At 35.9% G+C, this 13,484-nt stretch overlaps 1 protein-coding gene across 14 annotated transcripts in view; it reads right to left on the minus strand.

Annotated features, from left to right (window-relative positions):
• Positions 1-8,765: 8,765 nt before the first annotated feature.
• Positions 8,766-13,484, minus strand: part of OXR1 (oxidation resistance 1) — a 550,243-nt gene continuing 545,524 nt past the window's right edge. For 12 of the 14 annotated variants that reach the window (XM_025001700.1, XM_059893322.1, XM_025001699.1 and 9 more), the window contains 2 exons: positions 12,614-12,687; positions 8,766-10,670 (listed from right to left, as the gene is read on the minus strand). In XM_025001700.1, the coding sequence (XP_024857468.1) occupies positions 10,535-10,670; positions 12,614-12,687 (210 nt within the window). In that variant the 3' untranslated portion in view covers positions 8,766-10,534. The remainder of the gene's footprint in view (positions 10,671-12,613; positions 12,688-13,484) is intronic. The other 2 variants (NM_001372063.1, NM_001076148.3) reach the window with 1 other exon arrangement.

Here is a 13,484-nt window from a genome sequence, read left to right on the forward strand (position 1 = left end):
TGCCAGGCCTCCCTGTCCATCACCACCTCCAAGAGTTCACCCAAACTCATGTACATCAAGTCGGTGATGCCATCCAGCCATCTCATCCTGTCGTCCCCTTCTCCTCCTGCCCCCAATACCTCCCAGCATCAGAGTCTTTTCCAGTGAGTCAACTCTTCACATGAGGTGGCCAAAGTACTGGAGTTTCAGCCTCAGCATTAGTCCTCCCAAAGAACAACCAGGATTGATCTCCTTTAGGACTGGTTGGATCTCCTTGCAGTCCAAGGGACTCTCAAGAGTCTTCTCCAACACCACAGTTCAAAAGCATCAATTCTTCAGCGCTCAGCCTTCATCACAGTCCAACTCTCACATCCATACATGACCACAGGAAAAACCATAGCCTTGACTAGACCGACCTTTGTTGGCAAAGCAATATCTCTGCTTTTCAATATGCTATCGAGGTTGGTCATAACTTTCCTTCCAAGGAGTAAGCGTCTTTTACTTTCATGGCTGCAATCACCATCTGCAGTGATTTTGGAGTCCCCCTAAAATAAAGTCTGACACTGTTTCCACTGTTTCCCCATCTATTTCCCATGAAGTGATGGAACCGGATGCCATGATCTTCGTTTTCTGAATGTTGAGCTTTAAGCCAACTTTTTCACTCTTCTCTTTCACTTTCATCAAGAGGCTTTTTAGTTCCTCTTCACCTTCTGCAATAAGGGTGGTGTCATCTGTATATCTGAGGTTATTGGTATTTCTCCCAGCAATACTGATTCTAGCTTGTGCTTCTTCCAGCCCAGCATTTCTCATGATGTACTCTGCATATAAGTTAAATAAGCAGGGTGACAATATATAGCCTTGATGTACTCCTTTTCCTATTTGGAACCAGTCTGTTGTTCCATGTCCAGTTCTAACTGTTGCTTCCTGACCTGCATATAGGTTTCTCAAGAGGCAAGTCAGGTGGTCTGGTATTCCCATCTCTTTCAAAATTTTCCAGTTTACTGTGATCCATAGTCGAAGGCTTTGGCATAGTCAATAAAGCAGAAATAGATGTTTTTCTGGAACTCCCTTGCTTTTTCGATGATCCAGCAGATGTTGGCAATTTGATCTCTGGTTCCTCTGCCTTTTCTAAAACCAGCTTGAGCATCTGGAAGTTCATGGTTCACATATTGCTGAAGCCTGGTTTGGAAAATTTTGAGCATTACTTTACTAGCGTGTAAGATGAGTGCAATTATGCGGTAGTTTGAGCATTCTTTGGCATTGCCTTTCTTTGGGATTGGAATGAAAACTGACGTTTTCCAGTCCTGTGACCAATGCTGAGTTTTCCAAATTTGCTGGCAGACTGAGTACAGCACTTTCACAGCATCATCTTTCAGGATTTGAAATAGCTCAACTGGAATTCCATCACCTCCACTAGCTTTGTTCATAGTGATGCTTTCTAAGGCCCACTTGACTTCACATTCCAGCATGTCTGGCTCTAGGTCCGTGATCACACCATCGTGATTATCTGGGTCATGAAGCTCTATTTTGTACAGTTCTTCTATGTATTCTTGCCACCTCTTCTTAATATCTTCTGCTTCTGTTTAGGTCCATACCATTTCTGTCCTTTATCGAGCCCATCTTTGCGTGAAATGTTCCCTTGGTATCTCTAATTTTCTTGAAGAGAACTCTAGTCTTTCCCATTCTGTTGTTTTTCTCTATTTCTTTGCATTGATTGCTGAGGAAGGCTTTCTTATCTCTCTTTGCTATTCTTTGGAACTCTGCATTGAGATGCTTAGATCTTTCCTTTTCTCCTTTGCTTTTCGCTTCTCTTCTTTTCACAGCTATGTGTGAGGCCTCCCCGGACAGCCATTTTGCTTTTTTGCATTTCTTTTCCATGGGGATGGTCTTGATCCCTGTCTCCTGTACAATGTCACGAACCTCATTCCATAGTTCATAAGGTACTCTATCAGATCTAGGCCCTTAAATCTATTTCTCACTTCCACTATGTAATCATAAGGGATTTGATTTAGGTCATACCTGAATGGTCTAGTGGTTTTCCCCACTTTCTTCAATTTAAGTCTGAATTTGGCAATAGGGAGTTCATGATCTGAGCCACAGTCAGCTCCTGGTCTTGTTTTCACTGACTGTATAGAGCTTTTCCATCTTTGGCTGCAAAGAATATAATCAATCTGATTTCGGTGTTGACCCTCTGGTGATGTCCATGTGTAGAGTCTTCTCTTGTGTTGTTGGAAGAGGGTGTTTGCTATGACCAGTGTTTTCTCTTGGCAAAACTCTATTAGCTTTTGCCCTGTTTCATTCCGTATTCCAAGGCCAAATTTTCCTGTTACTCCAGGTGTTTCTTGACTTCCTACTGTTGCATTCCAGTCCCCTATAATGAAAAGGACATCTTTTTTGGGTGTTAGTTCTAAAAGGTCTTGTAAGTCTTCATAGAACCATTCAGCTTCTTCAGCGTTACTGGTTGGGGCACAGACTTGGATTACTGTGATATTGAATGGTTTGCCTTGGAAATGAACAGAGATCATTCTGTCGTTTTTGAGATTGCATCCAAGTACTGCATTTCGAACTCTTTTGTTGACGATGATGGCTACTCCATTTCTTCTGAGGGATTCCTACCCGCAGTAGTAGATATAATGGTCATCTGAGTTAAATTCACCCATTCCAATCCATTTTAGTTCGCTGATTCCTAGAATGTCGATGTTCACTCTTGCCATCTCCTGTTTGACCACTTCCAATTTGCCTTGATCCATGGACCTGACATTCCAGGTTCCTATGCAATATTGCTCTTACATAACACAGTGTGTACTATTTTTAATTGTAAAATAATGCAATAAAACAATACATATAGGAAAGTGGTTGAAAAAAGTATGGTACTTCCACATGAGTGCAGCTCTAAAAAAAGTAAAAGGTAGGATTGGGGTAGATGAAGATGGCAGAACAGAAAGCTGAGCTCACCTCCACCCCAGGAATGCATCGAAAACACACATGGAGCAACTGTTTCTGAAAACAAACGGAGACTGGTAGAAAGGCTATTCTACAACCAAGGCTCTAAAGAAAGATCTACACAGAGTCGGGTAGGAAGAGAAGAGAAGCTGTCAAGAGCTACATCCTGAGCAGGGAACACACAGGGGAGGAGGCAAGTCACAGGCTCGGGGATCCTGGCTGGGGATTGAGGGCTTGAAACATACCCCCCAGAGCTAGAGTCCAATGCTGGGAATGTGAGTCCTCTTACGTGACTTATCAGAGGGGTGTAAGAACTGAGACTCTGCTAGTGAAGCTTGCTTACTCCCAGGAACAAAGGCAAAGGAAATAGACTGGAAACACCCAAGGCTCTGGCTGGTTCTGTGACCACTCTAGTGCATGCCCTGGCCCACGCTGGGCACCTGCATCAGCCCCTCTTGCTCTGGTGCAACTGCTTCTAGTAATGTCACCCCAGCAGCAACAAGTAAAATATATTCAATGTTCAAAATTTCATTCTCCTTAAGAGGAAACACATCTAGCTGGAAGAAATGGCTGATTTCAGGACTGGGTTACAGAAAGTACAGGTAAGTCTGAAACATCTTGCTGCACCTAAAGCAAGCAAGTGCTCAAGAAAATGGAGAAACACACAGAAGTCAGTATGATGGGGTTCCCATTGGTTAAATCTAGGACAGAAATAGATTATTTGATGCACTGAATTGAAAAAAGCAAAGAATAAACCCATCAGTCCATCTCCTTTCATTCTGCCTCATGTCTGGAAATTCTTTTGCAACCCGCACACAAACCATGACAATAACAACATAATTTTCAAATGATGGAGAAACAGAAGTTCTTCCTTACAGAAAACCCTGACAAACAAATGTGCTGGGAATAAAAAAAATAGAAAAATCATTATTTTGCATCTTTTAGTATTTCAGGAAAGAAATGCTTAATTGATATCAAAAACACTGACGGTTTGGTGAAGAATAGGGTATCTATGATATCAAAGTATCTCCCTACGTATTTCTTATTCATTACAAAGGGAAAAACTGATAGCAGTGGAGAAACATGGTGGATACTATTTTAACTAACAAAAGTATCACCAATAAAGAATAAACATACATCGTGTGCATCCTAATATGATACAGAAGACACATCAATTCTGTTTTCCTGTCCAAAATGTATAATCTAAGTACAGAAAAAATGCAGACATCCACATTGAAGGATATTCAACAATCCTGAATATCAATCAATAAAAACAGCACTGTCATAAAATAGAAAGAATGACTAATGAGCCTTCCCAGGTTAAAGGAGATCATAAAGAACAACTGAATGCAATATAGAATCTTGAATTAGATTATGGATCAGGAAAAACAGTGCTTTAAAAGATATTATTAGGACTATTGGTGAAATTAAAAAATGGATTTTTTAATTAAATCATATTACTGGATTATGTTAAATTTCCTGAATTAAATCACTTCAGTTCAGTTCAGTCGCTCAGTCGTGTCCGACTCTTTGCAACCCCATGAATCGCAGCACGCCAGGCCTCCCTGTCCATCACCAACTCCCGGAGTTCACCCAGACTCATGTCCATCGAGTCAGTGATGCCATCCAGCCATCTCATTCTCTGTCGTCCCCTTCTCCTCCTGCCCCCAATCCCTCCCAGCATCAGAGTCTTTTCCAGTGAGTCAACTCTTCACATGAGGTGGCCAAAGTACTGGAGTTACAGCTTTAGCATCATTCCTATTAAAGAAATCCCAGGGCTGATCTCCTTCAGAATGGACTGGCTGGATCTCCTTGCAGTCCAAGGGACTCTCAAGAGTCTTCTCCAACACCACAGTTCAAAAGCATCAATTCTTCGGTGCTCAGCCTTCTTCACAGTCCAACTCTCACATCCATACATGACCACTGGAAAAACCATAGCCTTGACTAGACGGACCTTTGTTGGCAAAGTAATGTCCCTGCTTTTGAATATGCTATCTATGTTGGTCATAACTTTCCTTCCAAGGAGTAAGTGTCTTTTAATTTCATGGCTGCAGTCACCATCTGCAGTGATACTGGAGCCCAAAAAATAAAGTCTGACACTGTTTCCACTGTTTCCCCATCTATTTCCCTATTTCCCATGAAGTGATGGGACCAGATGCCATGATCTTTGTTTTCTGAATGTTGAGCTTTAAGCCAACTTTTTCACTCTCCTCTTTCACTTTCATCAAGAGGCTTTTGAGTTCCTCTTCACTTTCTGCCATAAGGGTGGTGTCATCTGCATATCTGAGGTTATTGATATTTCTCCCGGCAGTCTTGATTCCAGCTTGTGCTTCTTCCAGCCCAGCGTTTCTCATGATGTACTCTGCATATAAGTTAAATGAGCAGGGTGACAATATACAGCCTTAACGTACTCCTTTTCCTATTTGGAACCAGTCTGTTGTTCCATGTCCAATTCTAACTGTTGCTTCCTGACCTGCATACAAATTTCTCAATCACTTACTATGGTTATTAAAAATAATACCCTTGTTCTTAGGGGATGCAAGCAAACATTTAGATTAAGTGTAACAGAATTAGACTTAGTAACATAGGTAAGTCAGGGAAGTACATGGAGGGAGAGGGGATATGACTGGGAGAAGAGAAAGCAAGCAAATAGCTATTTTGTAAACATGCTGGTACATATATTTTGGTAAACAAATATAAACGTACTGTAGGGTACATACAAGGAATAAAATTTGCTGGCCAAAGTTAGGTTTAGAAGAATACTGGCAAAAATTTTTCCAAAGTTAACTCACTTCACTTAATAGGTTTTATTGGCTAATTTAATACTCTTGGCATGCGCATGCTCAGTCGCTTAGTTGTGCCTGACACTTTATGACGTCAAGGACTGTAGCCTGCCAGGATCCTCTGTCCATGGGATTTCTCAAGCAAGAATATTGGAGAGGGTTGCAATTTCCTTCTCCAGAGGATCTTCATGACCCAAGGATGGCATCTCCTGCAGCTCTAGAACTGACAATTGACAAAGTCTGCCTTTCTTTTTTGATTCATAATCATTTATATATTGTGTATATGAGACCTTCATTTGATCTGTGTATTACAAAAACTGTTGATTGCCTTTTCATTTTCAATGTTTTCTTTTGATGAAAAGCTCTTATAATTTTAATGTAGTATAATTTATCAATTTTCCCTTTACAGTTAATGCTTTTCTGCCCAATGTATGCGTATTCTAAAGTCATGATGATTATTCTCCAGTATCTCTTATACTTTTCAAATTAAAAGCATTATTATTTTTTGACATTCACATTTATATCTATAACTTGTAACTTTTGCATGCAGTATGAGATAGGTTAAGATTCGGTGTTCCATACAGATATCCCATTAAACTGGCATCATTTACCAAAAAGACCTTTCTCTTCACTGAGCAGCAGTGTCAGTTTTTGTAAAACCAATACAATATTGTAAAGTTTAAAAATAAAATAAAATAAAAAGAAAAAAAACAAACAAACAGAAAAATATATTAACCATAAAAAAAAAATAAATAAAAAATCAGTTTGTTTCTAGACTCTCTTTGATTGGTTATTTAGTATATCCTTTGACCAATACTACATTATTTTAATCATATTTTTAATAGATCACGAATATCTGGTATTTAAGACCACAGTCCATTCTTCAGTGTTGCTTTAGTTTTAATCTTTGCATTTCCATTTCCATGTTAAATCACAGAATAGCTTATTTCCACAAATTCTGGCTGAGATTTTCACTGCCAATACAGATTGATTTTAGAGAAATAACTTCCTTCAATTATGTCTTCAGATCATCAGTATGGTCCCTAATGGTATATACTTCCCACTTATCTTCCCATTTGTCTTTAACTTTTTGTTATATATCTGATATTTTCAATGGCATTACAAAATGACAGTACTTCAAGCTTCATTTTCTTATTGTTGGTTTAGAAAGAATAAAAAGAAAGGTTTTTATATATTTTTTTCTTTTTTTAATACTGAATTTGTCTTTAGTGACCTTGTTAAATCAACTAGTTTCAACAGTTGGATCTTTTTGGAAATGTCTATGTACACAATTATGTCATATACAAATGATATGTCTTTCATTTCCAATCCTTATGCCTTTTCTTCTTGCTTTACTGAAATGGTTGGTACTTCCAAGATAATGCTAAATATAAGTGGTGAAAGCAGTTATTATTGTCAGGTTTCCTATTTCTGGGAGGAAACTTTCAATAATTGACCATTATAGATGATGATTCCTGTACAATTTTCAAGGATAACTTTTTTTTTAGGTTGAGGAATATAATTTTTCCCTAATTTGCTAAGTTTTTAAAAAAAAATCATAAACAGGGACTGAAGTTGATCAAATGTTTCTTATGCTTCCACAGAGATGATCATGGAAGAGACTGAAGTTCTCTCTTTTCTTAGCAGCCTGGGAGATTCATGTAAAACTGATCATTTTATTTTCCTTCAAAAACTTAAAAGCATTACCCAGTAGAAACATACATACAAGCTTGAGACTTCTGTGGGAAGGACTTTTTTTTTAAATTAAGAGATTCAATTTCTTTAATACAAAAATTGTATTTCTTCACAAGGTCAGTTTTAATAAATTATTTTCCAAAACATTTTTCCATTTCACCTACATTGTCAGGTTTATTGATGCAAAGTTCTTCCCAATATCCTATCTTTTTAAGGCCTGATGGCCCCAATGATGTCGCCATTTAAATTCTTCTTAACAGTGATTTGTCTTTTTCTTAATCTTGCTGGAGGTTCACAATTTTACTATTCTGAGATTTTGTTTTGTATGCTTGTTCTAAATTTTTTTACTTATATCTTTACTTTGTCCTACATTCTATCTCCATTAGGTTCAATTTGATGCTGTTTTTCTAGCTGCTTGAGATGGACGCTTAGAGCCTTTTCTTCAGCTTGTCCCTTGATATTACTATACCCCAAAATTTATCTCAAGAATTTTCTTTTCAACAGTCTATAATCTCCAAAGATATCTCACACATAGATTGTGGCTTCAACAACTACCTATATGATGTTGATTTAAAATTTTTTTATTTATCAGAACAGAATAATAATCCCCACTTCTCCAGTCTACTTTCTAGTTTCTCATGTTATATTATAATAAGGTTCACAACAAACCTAACTTCCCTATCTGCTGATTATGTCTGTTCTTTGTAGATTACCCATCTCAATGAATAATGTACCCCATTCCTAAGTTAAAAACCCAACAGCTATCCTTAACTTTTTCTGACATCCACCTAATAACCAGATCTTCTTAACCCTAATTCTTCAGTCTCTTTCAAACACATGCCTCCTTTCTTATCACCATCGCTACTATTCATATTCAGCCCTCATAATTTTTCTCCTGACTTCTCAACAGGCTTGTTTATTGGTCTCCTTGTCTCTATTTTTTCTATTAATAATTTTTCACAGATATCTCTTTAAAGCAGAAATTTGATCATGTCATTCTTTTATTCAAATTTTCTTAACTGCTCCTGTGAGATAAATAAAAATAAATTTCTTGACATTGTACAAAAACAAAGCTCTTTATGAAATTAGTCTTACCTTGCTATGCACTCTCCACTAAAAAAAGAAAAAAAGTGATATAATTTAAAAATAACAAACACTCTTACATGAGCTTCTCACATGCCAAGTACCTTGTTATATCCCCATTTTCTAAACTGACTCTTAAATTCATCCCTTCATCATTATTAATATTACCACAAGCACCACAGTTTCTAGAACCATTTTTCACATGTAAAACACAGTAGAATGGTTAATCAAAGACTTCTTAAATAGAAAATAACTTGATTATTCAATAAATACAAATTCAAATTTATATTTATGTATTTAATTTTATTTGGTATACACCACTATGACCTTATTGTAACTGAAATCCAATACAGGATTTTTTTATGATTAGTCAACTCCACAAAGACAATAATACTGCTGTGGAAGACCAAAGGGGGGAAAACTGATATATTTATTTACAGTTCCCTATATTGTAAACATTTAATCTATACACTGTTAGTAATTTTTAATGAGAGCTTTACATAGACAAAGAAACGATGCCCTGCATTTCTATTCATATTCAGCAATAGCATATTAAATAGAATATCAGATTTTCTTTTTCATTAGCATTATGCTTTCTTTAGATATTATCTAAATTTTCAAAAGATCTAAATATATTCAAGTACTATACAACTAAAACTACTTAAGCCAACATATTTGGCTTATAATTTCATTTTCAGAATAATTTAAAGTGCTATAAGCAACCTGGCAATCAACACTTTCTATAAGAACAAAACTACCTTTAAACATTAATTTACAAGATAATATACAATGTTTATCTGGAATAGCTGAAATTTCAGCACAAGGTCACTGTCACATGTATAACAGCAGGATTCTTTGTTTTTGCATAACATGAAGCTTTGAAATTAACTGATGAATTATTGCCATAATGGCTTATTATTGGTTTCCTACAAAAGAGGATAAGAACTACTGATATATTCTATCTTTTCTTTTTTTTTGAGGTCACTTGACAGTAAGTCTGCATATTCAACAAGTCTACTGAGTTACAATAATCTACTATAATCATTGCCCTTTTGTAACAGCAAATGCTAATGGTAATAACATAAACCACTTAAAAAAATCACAAGTTTTTTTTTTTTCCTTTTGAATAGGAACCTATATTTTGGGAGTTGGTGTGCAACAAGGCTAAAACAACAGAACTATAAAACAGTTTACCTGACACAATATGTTGACGAAATATGCATCTGTTTCATAGTTTTTTAGTTATGATAATGCCCTGCTAAGCTACAAATACGTAAATAGATATTTTCTTGCTTGATATATTAAATCCAGTAGAATCATCAAGTTCTCATTCTCCTTTGTCATTTTATAACTCTTCATCAGACAATTCAATGATGAAAGCATATGCCCAAACCTGAAGACCATGTGCATTGTGGTCTATTACAATCAGAATTCTCCTCAAATTTCATTTTTATTAAAATGAAATTGAGATTACTGGCAAAATTAATAAAGAGAATGCAGTAGTGTGAATTAAAACTAGAACTCAGTGATCTATGAAGTACGTGTTGTTCTGGCATGTGTTTTTTTCTAAGAGTAACTAGGTTGAGCATGTCCAATAGTCATTTGTGCCAACCTCACAGATAACGGCAGTATCATGTATTCATTCCCTAGATATCTCAAGTTAGACTACTTTAGTAAAACAATCAATATAGTTTAAAAAATAAAAAACCAAAATAGGTTCAACAAAAGAGCACCATCCTATTAGGAGACTGAGAAAACATGGATTAGAGATGAGGTGGTCACTATGATCAAAATGCTACCAAAATTTTGACAAAACCTAAGCTGTTATGTTCCATGGACCCATGCCATGGTATAAACCTAAAAACGTCTGGGACAGAAACATGATTTTAAAAATAAATTCCAAAATTATAGCTATAATAAATGGTGATACGAACTAATTTTAAAACACGAGCTACATATTACATTGTATTGCTTCTTGAACTTTCCAAACAATGCTTGTTTGTCTATGTCAGGTTTGGGCCATTATCCTGCTAAGACAGAGAGCATTATATTCATTTAAAAGCCCAGATTTCAATGTCTTGGATACAGAAATCTTCCTTCTTAGAAAGTGTATGATTCCCAAATGTTTTACAAGAATGGCTTCTTCCATGGTAGAGATCTCCATCAAGCCATAGGGCAAATTCTCCCCTGTAATATATAGAAGACAATAGTTCTAATAAGAGTCGTTTAATACTTATGCCCTAAGTTATAAAAGAATTATTGCAGAGGCTATAAAATATTAATTTAATGAGACATTTCAATATCCAGGAACTCTAAACTCATTCTTTTTTTCAAACCATTCTCTACTCCTTTCCACACTGGCACAAGGCAACTTTTTGTTCATCCCATTATAAAATTACTGAACATACAGAGCAAGGAATATAATGAACCCTCTAAAATTAGTTTCACAAAGAATTAGCTTTTGAGGCAGGCACTACTCTGTTATTCTTTGTCTGGTATTATAAATTTCTCTCTGCTGTTTGATTTTAACATATTTAATATGAGTTTCTCAGAGACATGAAAACTCCCTATCATCTAAAATAAAAAGTGTGGTTAGTGTTAAGGGTTCAATCTCCAATTCACAGCTGAGGAAACTTTAGACTTGAGTTGTTCAAGGTCCCCTACATAATGTGTGCTGAAGCTGAGAATTTGAATCAGGTCTGATTCTAAATCCTATATTCAGTCTGTTACATGATTTTGATTTCTTTGGGGCTCCTGTTTGGAATTCTGGAATATCAAGTCCTTTCCTCCCATTTCCTGAGACCATACTCTCCTTCTTCAAAGACTGTAAACTTGTTCTAATTTGTTATCAAATGACCCAATGGTTAGTTTAGTTTGCTGGAATCATGCTGTATCATCAAAACCAAGTTCCAGCCAACATCTAATGACACTGTGTATATTACTTTCAAAGACTGAAGGCACGCTTAACAGTTTGAAATTATAAGCCACTTGCTTGTGAGGCTTTCCTGGAGAACTAACTGAATCACATGTAAGACTACCATTTGGAGTAGGGCTGATTGACTGCCCCTCTCCACCAAAAAAGATGGAACATATGAACACCATAAGCTGATTCCAATAACTAAAAACAACATTGTTGTTAGTTACCCAGTTATGTCCTTCAGAGAAGGCTATAATAACCACGCTTAATTTTTAATCACTGAAATCATGTCTTCCAAATACCTATCTACAGAGAAGTTGTTAAGAGAATTTGTTAGAATTGGGATGATGCAATTCAGGCTAATATGATTCTGTAACCTGAATGAATTATTATTATTATATATATCCTCAAATATAGGAAATAAATAACACTTACATAAATTTGGGAATTATTTAGCATGTATTATGTCTTATTTTGAAGGACACAGAGAAGTAACAAATGAAGGAGATCACATCTGCCAAGGGCTAGTTAAGAAGTCTGGGCTAGGAGGCAGTAGAGCCACCTATCTACAAACACCATGCAGACCAAATGAAGTTGAAATACCAGAGTAAGAAACTAAAGTTTCCTGCAGTGCTTGCTATGCTAAACAAATCAAATCAAACTGCTGATTACTCATACTGCTAAAAACAAAATAAATAAGAAAACAAGCCCTGAAAACTTTGGGGGGGGGGGTGGGATCACTAAAATTTTTAACAGGAAAACAAACTTCTGTTGTCTAAAATATCAATCCAAATAGTCTCCAGGGTAGAATAATATGAAAAAATTTAGACCTTTTTTAAAAACAATAAATTGAAAGAAAGAATAAATCATCATAATTTTTTGAAAATTTGAGAAGCTCGAAGGGATTAGTATATTTCTCTGTCAAATATCAAGGAGTCTGTGTACTCTAGAAGATGGGTTTTAATCGAAAGGGAATCAACTAAACAGCATTCTGAGATGAATAAACAAATATTCTATCAAGGGTTTCATATATTACACTTATGCACTTTCCTGCAAATACATACTTTCTTAGTCATAATATAAAAATTATTCATAATATATAAATTAGGATTCTAATATCAAAACTTTTCAAAGATAGCTGATTTAAAAATAACACAAATGAATTCTTAAAGTTTCTTTTAAAATTTCATAGTCAAATTTTCAAGAGACTTACCCTCCACCACCAAAAGCTAGTGAATCCATGTCTCCTTTGATAAAAAACATATTATCTCCTGTCCACTTAAAGACCTACAAAAAAAAGAAAAACTTTAAATATGTAGATGAAAATGATTACTATAGTTAGTTCTCCTGAATCTCAAATAGTTAATAAAGCCTAGACAGACAGCAAGAAGAATAACAAGAACAGAAAAAGTCTGGGCCGAAAGGGTGGTGCTTTTGCTTTCAGTTTTTAAGACTAAATTTGGAAGCATGTGTTCAACTGCAACATAATTTAAATACACACATCTTACTATTTCTTCATATATACAAATTTTTCTGACTACACAGGTATCAAGAATTCGATGGTTAAATGAGAAATGTCAAAGAAAGTAAATCAGCTAAAAACTGAGTATATGCTATTTTTCACACCAAATTTAAGTGATGTAAAAGTCACTCAGTTGTGCCCAACTCTTTGCAACCCCATGGATTATACAGTCCATGGAATTCTCCAGGCCAGAATACTGGAGTGGGTAGCCGTTCCCTCTTCCAGAGACATCAAATATAAATATATATTAATTTGATAATATTTTAATATTTTGATTATGGCCAAGGTCTTTTCTTTGAGTATGAATTGCTCTATCATTATTCTCATAAAAACGAGTAACATGCTTATTTATAACTTCCAGTTTCAATTTTTTTAAAGAGCAATGAATATAAAAACATCTGAGAAATTCAAGGGTAAAAACTTCTGGATGTTGGGTTTCCCTGGTGGTCCAGTGGTTAAGAATCCTCCTGCCAATGCAGGAGACACGAGTTCAATCCTTAATCCACAAAGATCCCACATGCTGCCAGGCAAGTAAGCCCACGTGCCACAACTACTAAACCTG

The sequence above is a fragment of the Bos taurus genome, chromosome 14 (assembly GCF_002263795.3).
Source record: "Bos taurus isolate L1 Dominette 01449 registration number 42190680 breed Hereford chromosome 14, ARS-UCD2.0, whole genome shotgun sequence".
Lineage (NCBI taxonomy): Eukaryota > Metazoa > Chordata > Mammalia > Artiodactyla > Bovidae > Bos > Bos taurus.